At 41.8% G+C, this 19,575-nt stretch overlaps 1 protein-coding gene across 1 annotated transcript in view; it reads right to left on the reverse strand.

Moving 5' to 3' along the window:
* Positions 1-19,575, reverse strand: part of DPYD (dihydropyrimidine dehydrogenase) — a 1,350,396-nt gene that overhangs the window by 403,635 nt on the left and 927,186 nt on the right. The window contains exon 14 of the mRNA XM_044302252.1: positions 3,399-3,563. Coding sequence (XP_044158187.1) covers positions 3,399-3,563 — 165 coding nt within the window. The remainder of the gene's footprint in view (positions 1-3,398; positions 3,564-19,575) is intronic.

Here is a 19,575-nt window from a genome sequence, read left to right on the forward strand (position 1 = left end):
AGGAGATGCCGGGCTTCGCGATCAAGTGGACTAAGGTGAGTTAAATTTTTATTTTATTTTTTTTAACCCCTCCAGCACTGTTTTACTATGCATTCTGTATTCAGAATGCTATTATTTTCCCTTATAACCATGTTATAAGGGAAAATAATACAGTGAATAGACTGCCACCTAGCAACCATGCGTGAAAATCGCACCGCATCCGCACTTGCTTGCACGCACCCCATTCACTTCTATGGGGCCTGCGTCGCGTGAAAATCGCACAATATAGAGCATGCTGCGATTTTCACTCAACGCACAAGTGATGCGTGAAAATCAACGCTCATGTGCACAGCCCCATAGAAATGAATGGGTCCGGATTCAGTGCGGGTGCAATGCATTCACCGCACGCGTCGCACCCGCACGGAAAACTCACCCGTGTGAAAGGGGCCTAAGAGTCAGTCCATCACGAAAATGTGTACTTGAGCATCAGAATAGAGCAATAAATGAAGGTGGCCTAATGTGATAAATCACATTTTTATATACATCATCGCTGTCATTGCTGTGATTCAGTTCCTGAACAGCAGCAAGCATTCAGACAACCTGATCTGATGAGTCAATGTATAAACCAGTCACAGCTATTTTAGTGCTCTGCACAGGATACTAATCATTATTGTTAATGCAAAGCATATTACAAATGGTGTATAACCTCCTCCTATTATGGTTTAATTGTGGAACCGATTCTACTTTTGCAATCATATGCATCCTACTCAACATTTCTGCTGGGCTATTTATAATGCTGCTGTAGCTTGAATATTTTAAATAATTCAGAAAAAATCTCTTTCATTTTCCAGGAAATCACAGTTGGCTGTAATTTTGTTGAAGTTCCTCAATGTCCTCATACGGAACCCGGAATTAGAACACTGCACATTGGACAGTGATGTGTTTACTAGAGATGAACCAGTATTTACACATTTTAGACCTCATTTATACTTCAAAGTGATGAATTTGCTGAAAATTTCGAACCTGGTGTATAGATTTTACCATCTTTAGCATGGCAGTTTGTTAGGTGCGGGTCTAGGGAAGCTAAATGTTGATATTATCTTAGTTAAAGAGGCAATCAAATGAAAGCAAAATCCTATCTTATTTTTTATGCAAAATCATGGTACACCCCATCCCTAAAAATAACTTTCCTGGCATTTCCACTGTCCCGGCAATTTTTGGAGTATCGCATGAAAGGTGTAGCTCAAAACAGCGCTCTTCAAATATAATTTTGCTGGAGGAATAATGTAATTGGTTCCTTCAAAACAATACAGACCATAGTAAAGATATTCTGGGATTATTTCGGTTTTGATTTAAATTCAAGTCTTTTCACCATCTTCATTTACATGGCACTGTTGCTATTTTCCAGAGATCCACAGGTGGGTATATTGTTCTTGTTCATTGTTGTGGCATTGTTTCTAATGAGGGTTCCAGAATCAGGCCTTAAAGTGGATCTGTCATCAATTTATACTATCCTATGTTAATGTACTCTTATAATTTGTATTATGTCACGGACGGTGTACAGGAAACAAGGCAAAGCAACATGTATAAACGACTTGCTGGATCCAAAAACGAAGGAACCAAGGGAGACCCCTGCAGAAGACCTGGCACTTTCCCTGGCTGCTCAGCCTATGCAAAGATCCGAATGGTGGAGGTTTGCATATCCACAAACCTTGACTATAAAGCCCTGAGCACCCTACAATAGTGAGGGGACACGACCACCGGCTCCCTACACAAGATACGGAGGGAGTCAGGGTCACCTGGGATCCAGCAAACAGATAATAACAGATAAAGGTACAACACTTAGCTTTGAAGCAAACAGGAGGACAGAGTCAGCGTGCACACACACTCCAGGAAGTAGTATAAGCCGCCCAGAAAAGCCTTCTGGGGAAGAATTTAAAGGGAAGCAATTAGTCCAACACATGACAGCTGAGAGAGGCTGACGAGAGGAGGAGCTGAATACCACAACACAGAAACTCAAGGAGGAGGTTCTGAAAGGCCTCTGTCAGAGCTTCTCAGCTGTCTGGTTGTGACATATTATCTCTGCTCCCAGTGCCCTTAACACTACTTATTCTTGTCCCATATACCTATTTTTCACGTCAGGATTTTCCTTCCCCTATTCTCAGCATCGCTACATCCCAACAGGGAGTTTACATGCAGATCTTCCAGTGTTCATTAGTGTTGAGCGCGAATATTCTGGGTTACCACTGAGGAAGGGGTCATTTCAATATCCCTGAAACGCGTATGGGTTATACCTTGCACCGGCATGCTGGTTAAAGAAGTCCCTCTGGATTTGAAGTAAAGACAGTACACATCGGAGGACCGGCAATCTTTGGAGAAAGCTCTGATGACACGCAACTTCAACAAGCGCACAGTCAGCTGATGATACGAAATTCCAACTAGCGCGCAGTCATCTGACATCCGGTTCATTGGGAATCGCCAAGCCCGCATAAAGACAGCTGAACATCGATCGGACTAAGGTAATACTGAAACAGTAATAACAAGAGGTGGGACGCCACCGCGGCATGTTACCGCACTGTGCTACTTAGTCCTCCCTGTCTTGTTTAAAGGCTTGTGACATTTATCTGTGCGCTTGCTACTGAAAGTCAGAGGCAATACTATTTGGAACTAGGAGCATTTGACAGTACATTTACCAAAAAGTAACATCTGGACACATAGGAGGATTAACATTTATAAAGATCTAATATACGGATTGCGGTTGCCCATAGGTTGGACCTTGATGACTTGCTGCTATTAATTGTACTGCTGCACTTTGCTGACTATACGGATTGCGGTTGCCCATAGGTTGGACCTTGATGACTTGCTGCTATTAATTGTACTGCTGCACTTTGCTGACTATACGAATTGCGGTTGTACATAGGTTGGACTTTGATAACTATTGCTGCTATAATTGCACTGTTGCACTTTGCTGAATATACAGATTGCAGTTTTCCATAGGTTGGACTCTGATGACTATTGCCGCTACTCAGACAATTTTTTTAATGAAAGTTTATGCTGCTATATTTATGAATTACTGCTGCCATTTATGTTGTATATGATTTTTATGCTGCTATCTTTATGAATTAATGTTATTTCAGGGAGCTTAATTAAATAATCAGGTCGAATTTCAATTCCAAAAAATCCATTCTCTCATCTCTACATCCAACCATTAGTTGTATGTGTCTAATGAAATTAGAATCGAAAAGAACTATTTTACCTGCATCATGGCCTTGATGAATGTAGCACAAAATGGTCCATCGGCCTGGGTCACTTCAAAACTTCCAACTATTACAATTAACAGGTCTGGGATCCTATGTGGACCCCTTCATATTGTCAAACCATGCAAAAAACAAACAGTAGTTTAACTAAATGCAACTTACATGTTGAGGAAAGTCAGCCTTCAATTCAGTGATAGATTTGCACCAGTAAGCCGCAGTCTTTTCACTGATAAGTTCAATATTTAAAAATGAACCTTGTCCTGGACCATACACGTGGCCGGAGGTTGTTCCTCGTATTATTCTTGGTGAAACATTTGTCACTATATCCTGCCAAAAAATAACAAAAACAAGATAAAGTGAATGCTAAAAACGTTGGATTAAATATTTACATAATGCTGAATATAAATGCACATAAATACCGAGCACAGGAGACAAAAAAAAATTACTATTTCCTGTGCAGTTTGCTAGTTGACATTTGACCTTTATGAGAATATAAATAGTATACCGTAGCTCCTGGTCTATAGAAGTATATTTGCTAGCTTCATAGATCAGTTATATGATATTGCTATAACTTACAATCCATGACAAGATGATGGTAGCCTCAAGGGAATACCAGTCAAAGTGATCTGACTGCTAATGAAACTTAGTATTGCTAGTCTATGATTTGTTATTATTGAGAATAACAAAAAAAATTGAAGACAACCGCCCAAAATTCCAGGGGTGACTCTCTAAAAAAAAAAATATGGCTGGTTTGCATAGTATATGATAGAACTGAAAATATTTCCCAGTAAATCTGATACAAGAGGGGTTTTCTCAAAGAAATGGTCTTTGGGAGAGGACTCATTGTAGGATTATTATTATTTTTATTTATTTATTTTTGTCCCTATGGCTGTTTTTTAATGTGTAGAATTTTAATACACGGAATATGGGGGTGAGTTTTCCATGACCAATTTATGGCAAAATAGTTGGATATTGGTGGCATTTAAGTGAAAAAGGCTAAAATTGGTTGAATGTCAACATAAAATTTTAATCTTTTCAAAATAATACATTCTAAGGGGCTTATTTTTAAACTGATATGCACCACTTCTGTGGTGTATATCAGTCATAGATTTTGTGGCATGTCATTTTGCAACATATTTTGCCACTTTTCCCCACTCACGCCACTTTTACGACAAGACAAGAAAACGGGCATGTTGTGGGCGAGGAAGAGGACCGGAAGACAGGCCTGTCCTAGTCATCATTTTCTATACTAGTTTTTGGCTGATGTAGATTTAAGTTGGTTGCACGGCTTGCTGGAGGAAGCGCCAAAATGATGTGAAGGCCTGCACTTCCAAATAACTTTGACGCTTCCTCCAGCAGTACAGAGACACTTAAGACCAGTGTGTAAATCTCCAGTCTTAATCCCGTAAGAGTACACTTTTTTATTTCATACTTAATTTTTATATATCATTTTTCTTTTCTTACAAGGATATTTTTTATATTTTTATGCTTTTTATAACTTCCATATGGTTCCAAAAATATCTGTAAATATTATTTGTTTGTTTTATGTAGTGAGGAATAGAGAATAATGGGGGGAAATTGTGCAATTCAAAAAGTTCTTTTATCCTATTTGTAAGTTAATGTACAAATTTCACAAAAGAAATTATAAGAAAAACAAATAGTCTTTGCACTCTCCTATGTGTAACAATTTGTCCCCCAAATTTTTTTTTGTATCTCCTGCCTTTAGCTGGTAGTACGGCTTGCTTTCAACGCTATACTTGGCACTTTTTTATCTAAAAAAAGATGACCACTTCAAATTCCAGTCACGTCAGCAGAAATGGACTTGCCCAATCTCTTTAATGGCAAAACAACATACAGTGATATTTGACATTCTACACATTGACAATACATTGAAGATTAGGATGTACCGTATATATACAGATGGTTGACATAAAGGGGTTAAAGAATGAGCCCAGGTAAAGTCACGCCAAGCCCAATTCATATGTTCGTCATAAGGATATGGTGTGTGAGTGATAATTGTGACAACACTATAAGGGTATGTTCACGTGACGGATTTTGACGGTCTGTGCATTCTGTAGCAGAAGCTTCCATGGTTTTTGCTACAGTTTTTCACTTGAAATGCCTGGATCTGCTCACAGTTTGGCCCCATTGAATGGAGAAAAACCGGGAGCAGACACCCACCATGGCTTCCAGTGCTGTCTGTCCGGAAAATGCATCAAGAAGGGACAAGGAAGGAATAACGTTAAAAAAATGAAACACCAATACAGCTAAAGTTACAACCAAACAGTGTTGAAGGCAAAGCTCCCATGGCTTTCTAGAAATCTGCAGCATAACGAGTAAAGGTCATTTAATCAAAGATTATTAAAATTCTATATAAAACTTTACTCCCCTGGCCATAGAGTTTAAGAGATCCGTGATGATATAACATGGACCCCATTAGCACACAGCAATTAAGATCAATTTACATATTTTAATTAAGAGCCGCCCCATATAAAACAATTACGGTAATAAGCATACTAACTGGATTTCATAACATTTGGACATTTCTTTTCCCACTAGATAGACAGGAAGCCTTAATTTGCATTAATTAGCTCTGATCTGCATATGTTTGATAAGGCATACCCTTGCCACATAATATTATTTATTCCTGAATCTGCCAAATGTCACTATTGCTGAGGATAGGAAGATGCTCTTCACACGAGCCATAAATCCTGGTCTTCATTTACATTTGTAAAATATTTTATTACCATATAAGTGGGGTTTTATATTGCACAAGACTAGAGAGAGCTAATTAGGACTTATATTTTTGTAAATCTTTATCCACAAATACCTAAGCAAATAAAAGGGGTAATCTGGGAATTTGAAATTGATAGCCTATCCTCAAGATAGGTCATCAATATCAGATCAGTGAGGGTCAGCCTCCCAGATCCCTTCCGATCAGCTGAGGCCTCAGCTCTACATGAGCGCTTAGGCCTGTTCTTAGGCCAGTGACGTCTATTGGTCATGCGGCATAAAGGCTGCTCAGTCCCGTTTAAATTAATGGCGCTGAGCTGCGATACCAAGCACAGCCGCTATGTAATGTACAGAGCTGTGCATGGTAAGTTGTGAGATGGCTGCGGGGCTTCGGTAAGTGCAGCGGCCTTTTTAAACAGCTGATCAGCAGGGGTGTCAGGAGTTGGACCAACACCAATCTAATGTCGATGACCTATCCATAAATATCACATTCCCAAAGAAACCCTTTAAGAAATGAAAGCATATAATTCTTGCTTTTGTACTGCACATTATACTTGGCTGTGGCCCCTTCAAAAAGCTAATCACGGGGGGTTCTGATAGATTTTCATCAATCTGATATTATTGGCTTATCCTAATGGTACTCCATCAATAATGTGAACCCAGAAAATCCCTTTAAAGGGGTTATCCCATGATTTATGTAAAAAATGAAAATCAGACATCATACAGAACGTGACAATCTCTAGAAGCAGCCCTTGTACCTCACATGGATCCAGAGATTTCCCTATTCATTTCTACAATTGCTCTGCTAGATTTATAACAAGCTGGCAGATCAAGGGGAGTGTCTCGTGTCTTTCTGCTGCAGCTCAGGGCATCTGTCCTTTCTGCTACATCTCTCTCCCTATCACAGCTCAGGAGACAGTTGAAGGATGAAACTAAGCATGTGCGGCCTTCCCAGTGAGTCGGACAAAGAAATAATAATTAAAAAAAAAAAACAGGATGGCACTATACAGATACATTTTATTGAATTACTCAGTGGCTAGGGGTACTTTCACACCTGCGGCAGAGGATTCCGGCAGGCAGTTACGTTGCCGGAACTGCCTGCCGGATCCGTCAAAACCTATGCAAACTGATGGCATTTGTCAGACGATCAGGATCCTGATCTGTATGACAAATGCATTGACATGCCGGATCCGTCTCTCCGGTGTCATCTGGAAAAACGGATTCGGCATTTATTTTTTTCAATTTTTTTTGCAGTCTAAGCATGCGGATCCGTTTTGCCGGAACACTCGGGGCAGGATCCAGCATTAATGCATGTCAATGGGGAAAAATGCCGGCATTCCTGTCAAGTGTTCCGGAATGCATGCTGCAGTATTATCTCCGTCCTGAAAAGGCAAAGAGACTGAACTGAAGACATTCTGATGCATCCTGAATGGATTGCTATCCATTCAGAATGCATTAGGATAAAACTGATCAGTTCTTTTCCGGTATTGAGCCCCTAGGATGGAACTCAATGCCGGAAAAGAATAACGCAAGTGTAAAAGTACCCTTAAAGAGGACCTTTCACCAGAATAAAACTTCTAAAGTAACTATACAGGCATGTAGAGCGGCGCCCAGGGATCTCCCTGCACTTACTGTTATACCTGGGTGCCGCTCCGTTCTCCCGTTATAGCCTCCGGTATCTTCATAGTTAGGCTCCGCCCAGGGGAACCTGCCGGCGCCTCCTTCTCCCATGCTGCAACGCTGGCCAATCGCAGCGCTCAGCTCATAGTCTGAGAGGCTTTTTTCTCTCTCAGGCTATGAGCTGAGCGCTGTAATTGGCCAGCGCTGCAGCATGGGAGAAGGAGGCGCCGGCAGGTTCCCCTGGGTGGAGCCTAACTATGAAGATACCGGAGGCTATAACGGGAGAACGGAGCAGCGCCCAGGTATAACAGTAAGTGCAGGGAGATCCCTGGGCGCCGCTCTACATGCCTGTATAGTTACTTTAGAAGTTTTATTCTGGTGAAAGGTCCTCTTTAACTGAATTTTTTATTGCATGCAATTACAAAAGTATTCAGATCCAGGGCCAGTTTGAAAACTATAGAATATTTTTTTGTGGAAAAACCCCTTTAACCCCTTAGGGACCGGGCTCATTTTCACCTAAAAGGGATTCTGTCATCAGATTTGTGCCCTATAAGCTAAACATATGGCCATGTCGGTGCTAATCACATAAATCCTAAACTGCCCTTATTAAACCTACTTGTGGCTCTATTAGCCCAAAAAACAGCTGTCACTCATCTACCTAAGGTGCCCAAGGGGTTTTGCGTTAATCCAGGATGCCCGCCTGCACCCCTCGCCGCCTGGTGCCCAGCGCCGCCTTCCTCACCTCAGCGCCGCCTCCTCAATCCACCCATCCCTCTGCCAGAACCTTGAGCCTGCGCTTGCGCACTAGGCTCAGCCTGATGCCCCGCTGCCTCGTGGCAGCGGCTTCGTTGAGCAAAGTGCGCATGCACCGGCCTGATGCGCATGCGCACTTCGCTCAACGAAGCCGCTGCTAGGAGTCCGCGGCGCATCAGGCTGAGCCTAGAGCGCAAGCGCAGGCTCAGGATCTGGCAGAGGGACGGGTGGATTGAGGAGGCGGCGCTGAGGAGAGGAAGGCGGCGCTGGGCACCAGACGGTGAGGGGTTCAGGCGGGCATCCTGGATTAACGCAAAACCCCTTGGGCACCTTAGGTAGATGAGTGACAGCTTATAAAAACCTGCCTTTTGGGCTAATAGAGCCACAAGCAGGTTTAATAAGGGCAGTTTAGGATTCATGTGATTAGCACCGACATGGCCATATATTTAGCTTATAGGGCACAAATATGATGACAGAGTCCCTTTAAGGCCCCTTTCACACGGGCGAGTATTCTGCGCTGGTGCGATGCGTGAGTTGAACGCATTGCACCCGCACTGAATACCGACCCATTCATTTCTATGGGGCTGTTCACATGAGCGGTGATTTTGACGCATCACTTATGCGTTGCGTGAAAATTGCAGCATGCTCTATTTTGTGCGTTTTTCACGTAACGCAGGCCCCATAGAAATGAATGGGGTTGCGTGAAAATCGCAAGCATTCGCAAGCAAGTGCGGATGCGGTGCGATTTTCACGCACGGTTGCTAGGAGACGATCGGGATTGAGACCCGATCATTATTATTTTCCCTTATAACATATAGGGCTGGAGGGGTTAAAAAAATAAAAATAAAAATTAACTCACCTTAATCCACTTGTTCGCGTAGCCCAGCATCGCTTCTGTCTTTAACTGTGAGCAATAGGACCTTTGATGATGTCACTGCCTTCATCACATTTTAACCCCTCCAGCGCTATTTTACTATGCATTCTGTACTCAGAATACTATTATTTTCCCTTATAACCATGTTGTAAGGGGAAATAATACAATCTACAGAACACCGATCCCAGACCCGAACTGCTGTGAAGAAGTTCGAGTTTGGGTACCAAACATGCACGATTTTTCTCACGCGAGTGCAAAACGCATGACAATGTTTTGCACTCGCGCGGAAAAATCACGGGTGTTACTGAAACGCACCCGCACATGTTTCCGCATCGGCCATGTGAAAGAGGCCTAAGGACCAGGCCATTTTTTGCTAATCTGACCAGTGTCACTTTAAGTGGTGATAACTTTAAAACGCTTTGACTTATCCAGGCCATTCTGATCTGACAGGTTAGATCATGTGGTATTTTATAGACAAGGTAGTCTCGGACGCGGCGATACCTAATATGTATACTTTGTGTAAAACTTACATAAACAAAACAATGATTTCATTTTAGAAAAAAAATCATGCTTTAGTGTTTCCATAGTCTGAGAGCCATAGTTTTTTCAGTTTTTGGGCGATTATCTTAAGTAGGGTACGATTTTCGCAGCATGAGATGACGGTTTGATTGGCACTATTTTGGGGTGCGTGTGACTTTTTGATCGCTTGCTATTACACTTTTTGTTATGTTAGGTGACAAAAAAATAGCTTTTTTTGCACCGTTTTTTTTTTTACGGTATTCCTCTGAGGGGTTAGGTCATGTGATATTTTTATAGAGCAAGTTATTACGGATGCAAGTTTTACACAATAATATCATTTTTTAAACAAAAAAAATAATCATGTTTTAGTGTCTCCATATTCTGAGAGCCATAGTTTTTTCAGTTTTTGGGCGATTATCTTAGGTAGGGTCTCATTTTTTTGCGGGTTGAGATGATGGTTTGATTGGCACTATTTTGGGGGGATATGACTTTTTGATCGCTTGCAATTACACTTTTTGTGATGTAAGGTGACAAAAAATTGTTTATTTAGCACATACTGTGTGTATTACTCATACAGCTTCCGACCTGTGAGATCCAGGGGGATGGATCTCACAGGCTCATCACCGGAAGGCAGCGCGATGCCTTCCTTAGGAATTGCGCTGCCTTCCATGCCATCGGTTTCCCCCTACGGCCCCACGGGGACCCGATGGCACCTGCGCCCGCTGCCGCACCATTGAAAAGCTGTAAACCGCAGATCTGAATTGACACGGGGGTCAGTCACAGGACCCCCACGCGCATTTAGCCAAGGTGCCTGCTCAGCGATTTGAGCAGGCACCTTGTTCCGACCTTGCTCATAGACATCAATAAACACAATAGGCAATTTAATGATTGCTAGTTATTTATTGTCACTTAAGGTGAATTAAAAAGAAGTAAAAAAAAACAAATTAGTTTTTACAAATATACAGTTGCAAGAAAAAGTATGTGAACCCTTTAGAATGATATGGTTTTTTGCAACAATTGGTCATAAAATGTGATCTGATCTGCATCTGCCAGCCAACTGGAGTCCAATCAATGAGATGAGATTAGAGGTATTGGTTACAGCTGCCCTGCCCTATAAAAAACACACACACACACACCAGTTCTGGGTTTGCTTTTCACAAGAAGCATTGCATTGCCTGATGTAAATGATGCCTCGCACAAAAGAGCTCTCAGAAGACCTACAATTAAGAATTGCTGACTTGCATAAAGCTGGAAAGGGTTATAAAAGTATCTCAAAAAAGCCTTGCTGTTCATCAGTCCACGGTAATACAAATTGTCTATAAATGGAGAAAGTTCAGCACTGCTGCTACTCTCTCTCGGAGTGGCCATCCTGTAAAGCAGTACAGCAGTACTGGCAAAATATTCTGTGGACTGATGAAACCAACGTTGAGTTGTTTGGAAGAAACACACAACAATATGTGTGGAGAAAAAGAGGCACAGCACACCAACATCAAAACCTCATCCCAACTGTGAAGTATGGTGGCATCACGGTTTGGGGCTGCTTTGCTGTGTCAGGGCCTGGACGGATTGCTATCATCAAAGGAAAAATGAATTCCCAAGTTTATCAAGACATTTTGCAGGAAAACTTAAGGCCATCAGTCCACCAGCTCAAAACATAGAAGTACCCTCCTTTCCTTAAAATACAAATACTTAAACAATAAAAAAATAAACATTATGGGCATAGCCGGGTGCGCAAATGCCCATACAATTAAAATATAACAATATTAATGGCATACGGAAAATGGCGTAACGGGAAAAGAAATAAAAAAAGACAATTTGCAATTTTCTTTTCATTTACCCAATAATTTTTTTAATAGAAAGTGATCAAAAAGTTGCACACACTAATGAGCCCCCACACAGCCCTGTACACATTACTACAAAAAATGTATAGGAGTCAGAATATGGTTATACATTTTTTTCCCCCCAAAGGTTTTTATTTTCTTTTTCTGTATTAAAACCCCAAAATAAATTATACCAGTGTGGTTTTATTGTAACTGTACTGACCTGGAGAATGAAGATAACAGGTCAATTTTACTGCATAGTGTACAGTGTAAAAAATAAAAACCTTTATCAGAATTGCTTTTTTTCCCTATTCTACCCCATTTGGATTTTTTTTTAGCGCTTTCTACTACATGGTATGCAACCGTAAATGTTTCCATTAGAAATTACAACTTGTCCCACAAAAAATAAGCCCTCATAAGGCTATGAGAATGGAAAAATAAAAAAGTTAGGATTATGGGAAGGTGGGGAGTGAAAAACGAAAACACAAAAATGGAAAATCCCAGGGTCCTTTAGGGGTTAATATAAAAAAATAATGAAATAGCCTGTACCGGATTTAATCTGTTGCAGCAGTAGTTTGTCAGGGCTGCTAATTCTATTATAGAATCCGGTAAGAAGGTCTTACAACCTTTGTCTATGGCAAGCTGCCTTTTCTCTCCTAGCCTTCCACCTTGCATTCAAAGCAGACTGAATAGACTGAAATTGACAGAACATACACTGTTTCCAGTTCTCTTTCCCTATTCTCTCTCTCTAGATGTCAATTAATAATGTACATGCCAGTCTGTATGGGAAGCATTCTTACTTAGGCTGAAAGACCACTTGACTGTCCACATGAACCCTGGAAGCCAAGAATGCATGTTCCTCATCATAACATTTCCACTTGTTTAATTTGAGTAAAAACAGCTGTACAATTCCAAATCGTTCCACATGAGATCTTTCCACAAAAACATCCACTGGACATCCATATACAGCACTTGGCTATATTTGTCAGTTCCACAGGCATTGATCAGAGTTGCAGTGTTCATGTGTTACCACTGCTTTATTTAAAGACCTCTAGAATGTGGTATCAGGAACCCCATTCTAGTAAAAAGTGGGTGAGGCATCCTGGGGATAGGTGATATATATTTTTTGTTTAGCTAACCCTTTTAAAATAGCCAAATACAGACAGGAATGTAACTATATGGTTGAATGGATAGATAGACCCCCCCCCTCTGCTAAATTCCTGACCAAACCCCTTCCCTCCAACCAGAAGTATAACTTGACCAGCAGGCTCTTTCTATAATACCAGTGTCTTCTTATGCAGCACAAGGGTCTTTGGGCCCCCTCAGGCTCCTGGGCCGGTAGTGACTGCTACCTTGGCACCTCTTATAGGCACCTCAGATAGATAGCCTAATTTATGTAATGTATCTATCCAGTAAAAAGGCTTCTATAGTACGACTTTGTACAGGCAACTTTGGGTAGTAGAGTCTAAGAGCTTCAGAAAGTTTTCACCAGAGCCTGTTGGAAGACACGGTGGACGTGGATGTTATTAAGCCCCTGGTTACGTCAGCAGAGGAGTCGCCAACTGACAGAGTAACAGAAGGCTACATGGAAGGTAATGGAACATATGTAGTAATCAGCTACATTAGAGTGGTTGACTAGCTGAGTTAGAACCAGTAAAGTACTCAGTAATCATGGACAGTAGAGTTTTCAGTTAGCTGGGTCAGAACCAAAGAAGTACAAGAGGGCAAAATAAAGGCAAAACTCAATAACCAACATCAGGTTTTCAGTCAGTCAAGGGTAGATCCTTCAGACGCGGTCAAAAGCAAAGCCAAGGTCAAAATCACAGGATATCTTCAGGGTAAACAAGCATAGCACCAGGTGGAACCACCTGGAAACAGATGGAAAGCTCAATAACTGGCAAATAATTCTGGTAAAGCCGTGCTATGTATTACTGGATTACTTAAGGAGTTATTTGGAAATTTATATTGATGATCTATCTTCTGGATAGATCATCAATATCAGATCAGCAATCAGCTGTTAGAAGAGGTTGGGTACTCCATTTCCTAGGCCATGTGACGTCACCATACATCATGGCCGATGAGCACAGAGGCTCCTTGAAACAGCTGATCGGGGGGGGGGTCGGAACTGATATGATAATGATGAATTATGCTTAGTATAGGTCATCATAATTAATTCCGGTGATAACCCCTTTAATTAGTAATTACAGAACAGAACCACTAGGAGAAAATTAACTATTATTTAGCACTAACTGTTGGGTGGGGCAACATAGCAGGGTCCATAGGGCAAGGGAGGAACAGTAGAGTTGAGTTGGCCACATACAGGCCATAACTGGCAATATAACTGTGCCACTGTTGCACACTCTAGCAAACCGCTTTGCCAGCACCTCCAGTATGACAGTGTCCAATGGACAGTAAGTTTGTGGTAATGTAAAGATGGGCCTTAGGTCATAAACAAATAACAGAAAATATGCTTAAACGCATTTCAAATAAAATATAAGACCAGAAGACTTACACATTAGTCTTTGATCATCACATCTAAATAAAAATTATTACTCTTTTTTTCAACCACATTATATCATTTTTTTCTTCATTTACAGTAGCATTCAATTTTCTATCATGAACATTCACAACATGACACCAATTTGTGTGATATTACGTGACTTACATCGACATGTATGACTACGTGGCTTTCTTTGTAATAATAAATTCTTAGGCAAAAAAGCATGCACATCAGAAATAACGTAGGAGTGGGAGACATTGCAGAAGAGTGATTGAAGATTTGTAGTTGTCACAATTTAATTATAAGAAACACATATGAAAGGACATCACATATTGGACAATCATTTTAGACGCCTACAGACTTGTCAGAGGAATTGAATAAAATGATCTAAAATAAATACCGTCAACCAATGTGATTAAGTACAGCGCTGATGCAAGAATCATTGGTATGCGATAAATAAAGTTTCTTCTCCATCTTAACTGCAAAACTATAACTTATCTCTAAGTGTTTAATTTAGTGTTTCTTTATCTGGAACTGAAGTATCTTTATGAAACCCATAGAATACTTTTCCCCTTGTTCAGAGCTAGCTGCCTTAAAAGCCATGTCCATGGCATGGCCTGACAGTCAGCCTCAATCCCATAGACTGCAATAGTATTCTATTGTAATCTATGGGACAGGCCCCCTAAGAAAACCAAAAATATGAACAGTTTAAATTACGACAACTCACCCTACAAAAAAACAAGCCCTCATACAGATCTGTAGACAGAAATATATAAAAGGGTGTCAGAATATGACTATACAAAGATTTTTTTTTTTCCAAAGGATATTTTTTAAGTAGTAAAACATAATAAAAACTATATAAATTTGGTATTGCCATAATAATACGGACCCACGGAATAAGGTTGGAATTTCCTGGAGGATATTAAAATGGAGGTGAAGAAGATGGGCCACAGGGTGGAAGCGATCGAGGACTCCCAGGCCTCGAATATGAAGCACAGCAGGGTGATGCAGTCTCAATTACAGGCATTCCATACACTGATTAACAATGCCTAACTCTACCTGAAGGACCAGGAAAACCGTGGACGAAGGAAACATGTGAGACTCTGGTGTGGCCTGTGCGAGCTGCCGCCATTACTATAGAGAGCACACAGGGCCCTTAGACTGAAGCCCCTTACGGGAGATCCCCCCAGGGACACAATACGTGCTTTGTTCAACTACCTGGACACTGCTGCGGGGCTCAAGGCAGCGAGAGAAAGAGAATACATCCTGCTAGACAATCGCAAGATCTTGCTTTTACAGGACTTGGCAGCGAGCACCCTGGCCAAGTGCAGGGCCCTACGTCCTATGACGGACATATTGAGAGCCAAGAAATTACCTAATCAGTGGCTATTCCCATTCGGCCTCAGCACTGCTATTAATGGCAGACAAATGGCAAAACGACACCCGGACAACCTGGTCAAGCTCTGGGAGGCCCTGGAGATGTTTCCCATATCAGGTGGTCATGCCCAGCTCTAGGCCATTATTTGAAAGAAGTGGAGGACAGCATAAATAAAATATTATGCCTTCATTTAAAACTCGCAGCCCCACTGGTTCTCCTTTGGCTGCCAGATGGGGGCTTTAGACCGGCCAAAACTAATCTGGCAGCCCATATGATTACGGCAGCAAAACTTCTCATCCCCATGAGATGGAGGAATGGAGAACCCCCATCTATTACTATGTGGTATGCTAAAATGCTAAATTTGTGCTGCATTGAGGAGTCGGCAGGGTGGGAGAACAAAAAACAGAGATGCCTTTCTGAGAGTATGGCAACCATGGTTGCTTCACATAAAAGAGAAAGTGTCTCTCCTTCAATAATCGGAAGGGATAAAGGCTGACACATGAGCTTGTTGTTCAATACCCTCAGTTCAGTGAGCTGGAGACATAATGGATACTGCTAAGAAATCATGGTTACCGGAGAAATTGAAGCTAGACAGTTTATTATATCCCACCTCCCATAAAAATGTGTAACCTGAATCTCTGTGCAAATGCTACGCTACTCCACAGATTCCGGCGGCAGTGCCCTAGGTAGACACCTACATCCCTGTTCATAACCTCATCCTAGCCTGTACCCTCCCCCCTTTCTCCACCCTTGGTTATAAACCCTACATATCCAGCTAATAAAGGATGATAATTGTTAGATATTACATGTCCACTACCTCTCTCCACCTTCTAGTTTCTTTCCTTGGTACAGGTTCTTCACTTCCTGATGAGTAGGGCAGTGAAGCCCAAGATTATTATGTGTTTCTCACATTTACAATGTTTTTTCTATATGATTGTTTTGTTGCTCTTTATATCACTGATGCCTAATTGCTGGGTTTTGTCATTGTAATTTTATTTTGTTACTTTTCCTTATAATAAAATGAGAATACAAAAAAATGGTGCCATTAAAAAATAGACAACTTGTACTGCAAAAGATAAGTGCTCATATGGCTGTGAACAGAAAACAAACAAACCAAAAAAAAAGATGGGTCTTCGAAGGAAGGTAAGAAAAAAGGAAAACTCAAAAAAAGACTGTGGAAGGAATTTATCATAAGGGAAACAGCAGTGGCATAGCGTGGGTTGCCAGCACCCAGGACAAGCCAAGTATTGTGCCCCCCCAACCTGTGGACACGCCCCTTTTTACAGATAATGTAGTAGACATCACCTGAAGTCCTATGTAACACCATAGATAACACAGTGATAACGCTCTGTGTACAGATAATGTAGTAGATGGGTGTGAGACCCCAGAATTCAGAACACGCACAGTGTGACCTACAATGTCTGGGGCCAGGCTGCTGCAGTGTCGGCCAAATTCTATATCCACCCTCCCATCCCTACAGAACATACAGGGTAACACAGCGCCCCATACCTCTTACATCCAGTGATGTCTCCTTTGATGTAGATGTTATCTTTCCTCATCTTCTCCTTTCAGACCTTCAGACCAAAAAATGCTAAATTTCCATCATTCTCCCATCTTCTGGACAAATCATCCTACCATCCCCAATACTCTGCTTGACGTGCTCCCCAATATTATACTGCAGAAACAGATAAACCCCCTGATAACAGTAGTACCATGCAGATAGTGCCCTTTAATAATTATTGGCACACAGTACCCTAAAATAACTGCGCCCAGCTAATAGTGCCCCTGACACTAATAGTGTAAACATAACGTCCCCCAAAAATAATTGTGGTAAGCTGATACTGTGCCAAGGTGCCCCCACAGTAATAGTGCTCCCAAAAGTCCCACCAATAGGAATAATTCTCTTCTAGAGCACACATGGCAGTAATAGTGCTCCTACAGTGCCCCCAACATATCCCCACTGTGCCCCAGAAGTAATAATGCTCCCATAGTGCCCATACTAGTAATCATTTTCACCCTAGACCCTCAGTAGTAATAAAGCCCACCATAATGCCCCCAGTAGTAATACCCCCTTTTAATGCCCCCGTTGAGCTAATGTCCCCATAGTGCCCCCATAATGTGCCAGTAAAAAATACTCCCATAGTGCTCCTCTCCCCCCTTCCTCCTAGTGCCCCCCATCATGTACCAGTATAAAATGCCCCATATATAGTGCCCCAGTAGATGCCCCCAGTTTCCCCCATAATATGCAAGTATGAAATACCCCTTCTTAGTGCCCCTGTAGATTACCCCATTGTACTCCTCTCTCCCCTTCCCCATAGTACCCACCATAATGTGCCCCAGTATGAAATGCCGCTATACAGAGCCCCCCATATAAAATACTCCTTCTTTGTGGCCTCAGTAGATGCCCCCAATAATGTGCCAGTAAGAAGTGCCCCAATCATGTGCCAGTAAGAAGTGCCCCCGTAGATGTCCCCCAATCATGTGCCAATGAGAAGTTCCTGCCATAGATGGTCCCCCAATCATGTGCCAGTAACAAGTGCCCCCATAGATGGCCCCCTAATCATGTGCCAGTAGCCAGTATTTTACCATATAAAAAAATAAACACTTATGCTTACCTCCATGGCAGCAATGTGATGCAGGCCTCTTCCGGCCTGTGTCCCGCACTGTACAGCTAAGGTGGCACAATGACGTCTTTGCGCTGCCTGCACCGGCCTCTGATAGGCTGCAGGCACTAGGCCTGCAGTCTATCAGAGGAACGGGGAAGGGAGACGCCTGTCCCTCCCCTGCCCCACAGCACATCCATCTGTATCGCTGTCCTAAGGACGGCGATACAGATGACTATGTGGATGAGCGTTTCCACATTGAAGCGCTCATCTCCCTGTGACCTGCAGCCTGAGGCGATCACCTCACTTTGTTTGCCTAATTGGCTGTGCGGCCCTGCTGGCTCCCCCTAAAATTTTGCACACGGGGCAACGGCCTCCCTGCCCCCCCCCCCCCCACACTAAGCCACTGGGGAACAGTCAGTTTTGCTTTAGTCTTTGTTGGAGTACTTTATGCCACATTTATCAAATGTCTCATGTTACTTGATCAATTTGCCTTATCCTTAAACCTAACACTTTTGTCTAGAGAAGCTACTGCAGTGTTCCTACTCCACCCTCCTCCTGGAGTGAGGAAACAAGCAGTGTATAATGTGAATAGTGTTGGGCACAAATATTAAAATCACAAATATTAATCGCGAATATCGGCACTTCGAGAATTCACAAATATTTAGAATATAGTGCTATATATTCGTATTTTCGATTATTCTAGATTTTTTTTATCTGAACCCATGATCCCTCCCTGCTTCTTGCTTGTGGGCCAATGAGAAGGCTGCAATGTCTTTGTCTGAGCTTAGCAACATCCCTAGCAACCAATCGGAAAGTTGCCTACCCCTTTCTATATAAGAACCTCCCCAGCAGCCATTTTCTGCAGTTTTTTGCAGTTCTGAGAGAGAGCAGCGTCATTGCTGTGCTCTGTGCTTTCCACTTATTACATTAGATAGATAGTTAGTTAGCTTATATATAATACAGATAGTTAGTGGGAGATAGTCGGTGTAGGTTAGATAGTGATATAGTGTAGCTGATAGGTTCTGCTGTCCATACAGACATGCTACAGACATTGCTACAATACCAATCAGTAATATGTAGTCAGACCTGCTAAAATGTGAAGTTGCACGTATTGCGCCAAAATATTTGCATCATTAATTGCCGATTTGAGCAATCGCGAATATATTGGAGCACTCTATCTGCATATAAAGCCATTTTTTATGTTCTGCCATGCCAATCATTTTCTCCAGTCTCATGAAACTTCTGGCAGTTTGGAAAATGTAGCAAAAGTGACCCACGCCTGTATTGCGTGCGCATTATGCAAATATTACATTGCCGATTTTCACAATCAAGAAAATAATAGCAAATTTTAAAATTTGCAAATATATGATGAATATTCTACAAAATATTCACAAAATATTGTGACTTCGAATATGCCCCTGCCGCTCATCGCTAAATGTGAATAAAAAAATGATCCAAGCAGCAATGGAGGCAATATGGACACTACGTCACATCACAATACATTAGAAAGTGCCTTGCATAAAAATTTTCTTTATG

The sequence above is a fragment of the Bufo gargarizans genome, chromosome 7, assembly GCF_014858855.1.
Source record: "Bufo gargarizans isolate SCDJY-AF-19 chromosome 7, ASM1485885v1, whole genome shotgun sequence".
In the NCBI taxonomy this organism is placed as follows: Eukaryota; Metazoa; Chordata; class Amphibia; order Anura; family Bufonidae; genus Bufo; species Bufo gargarizans.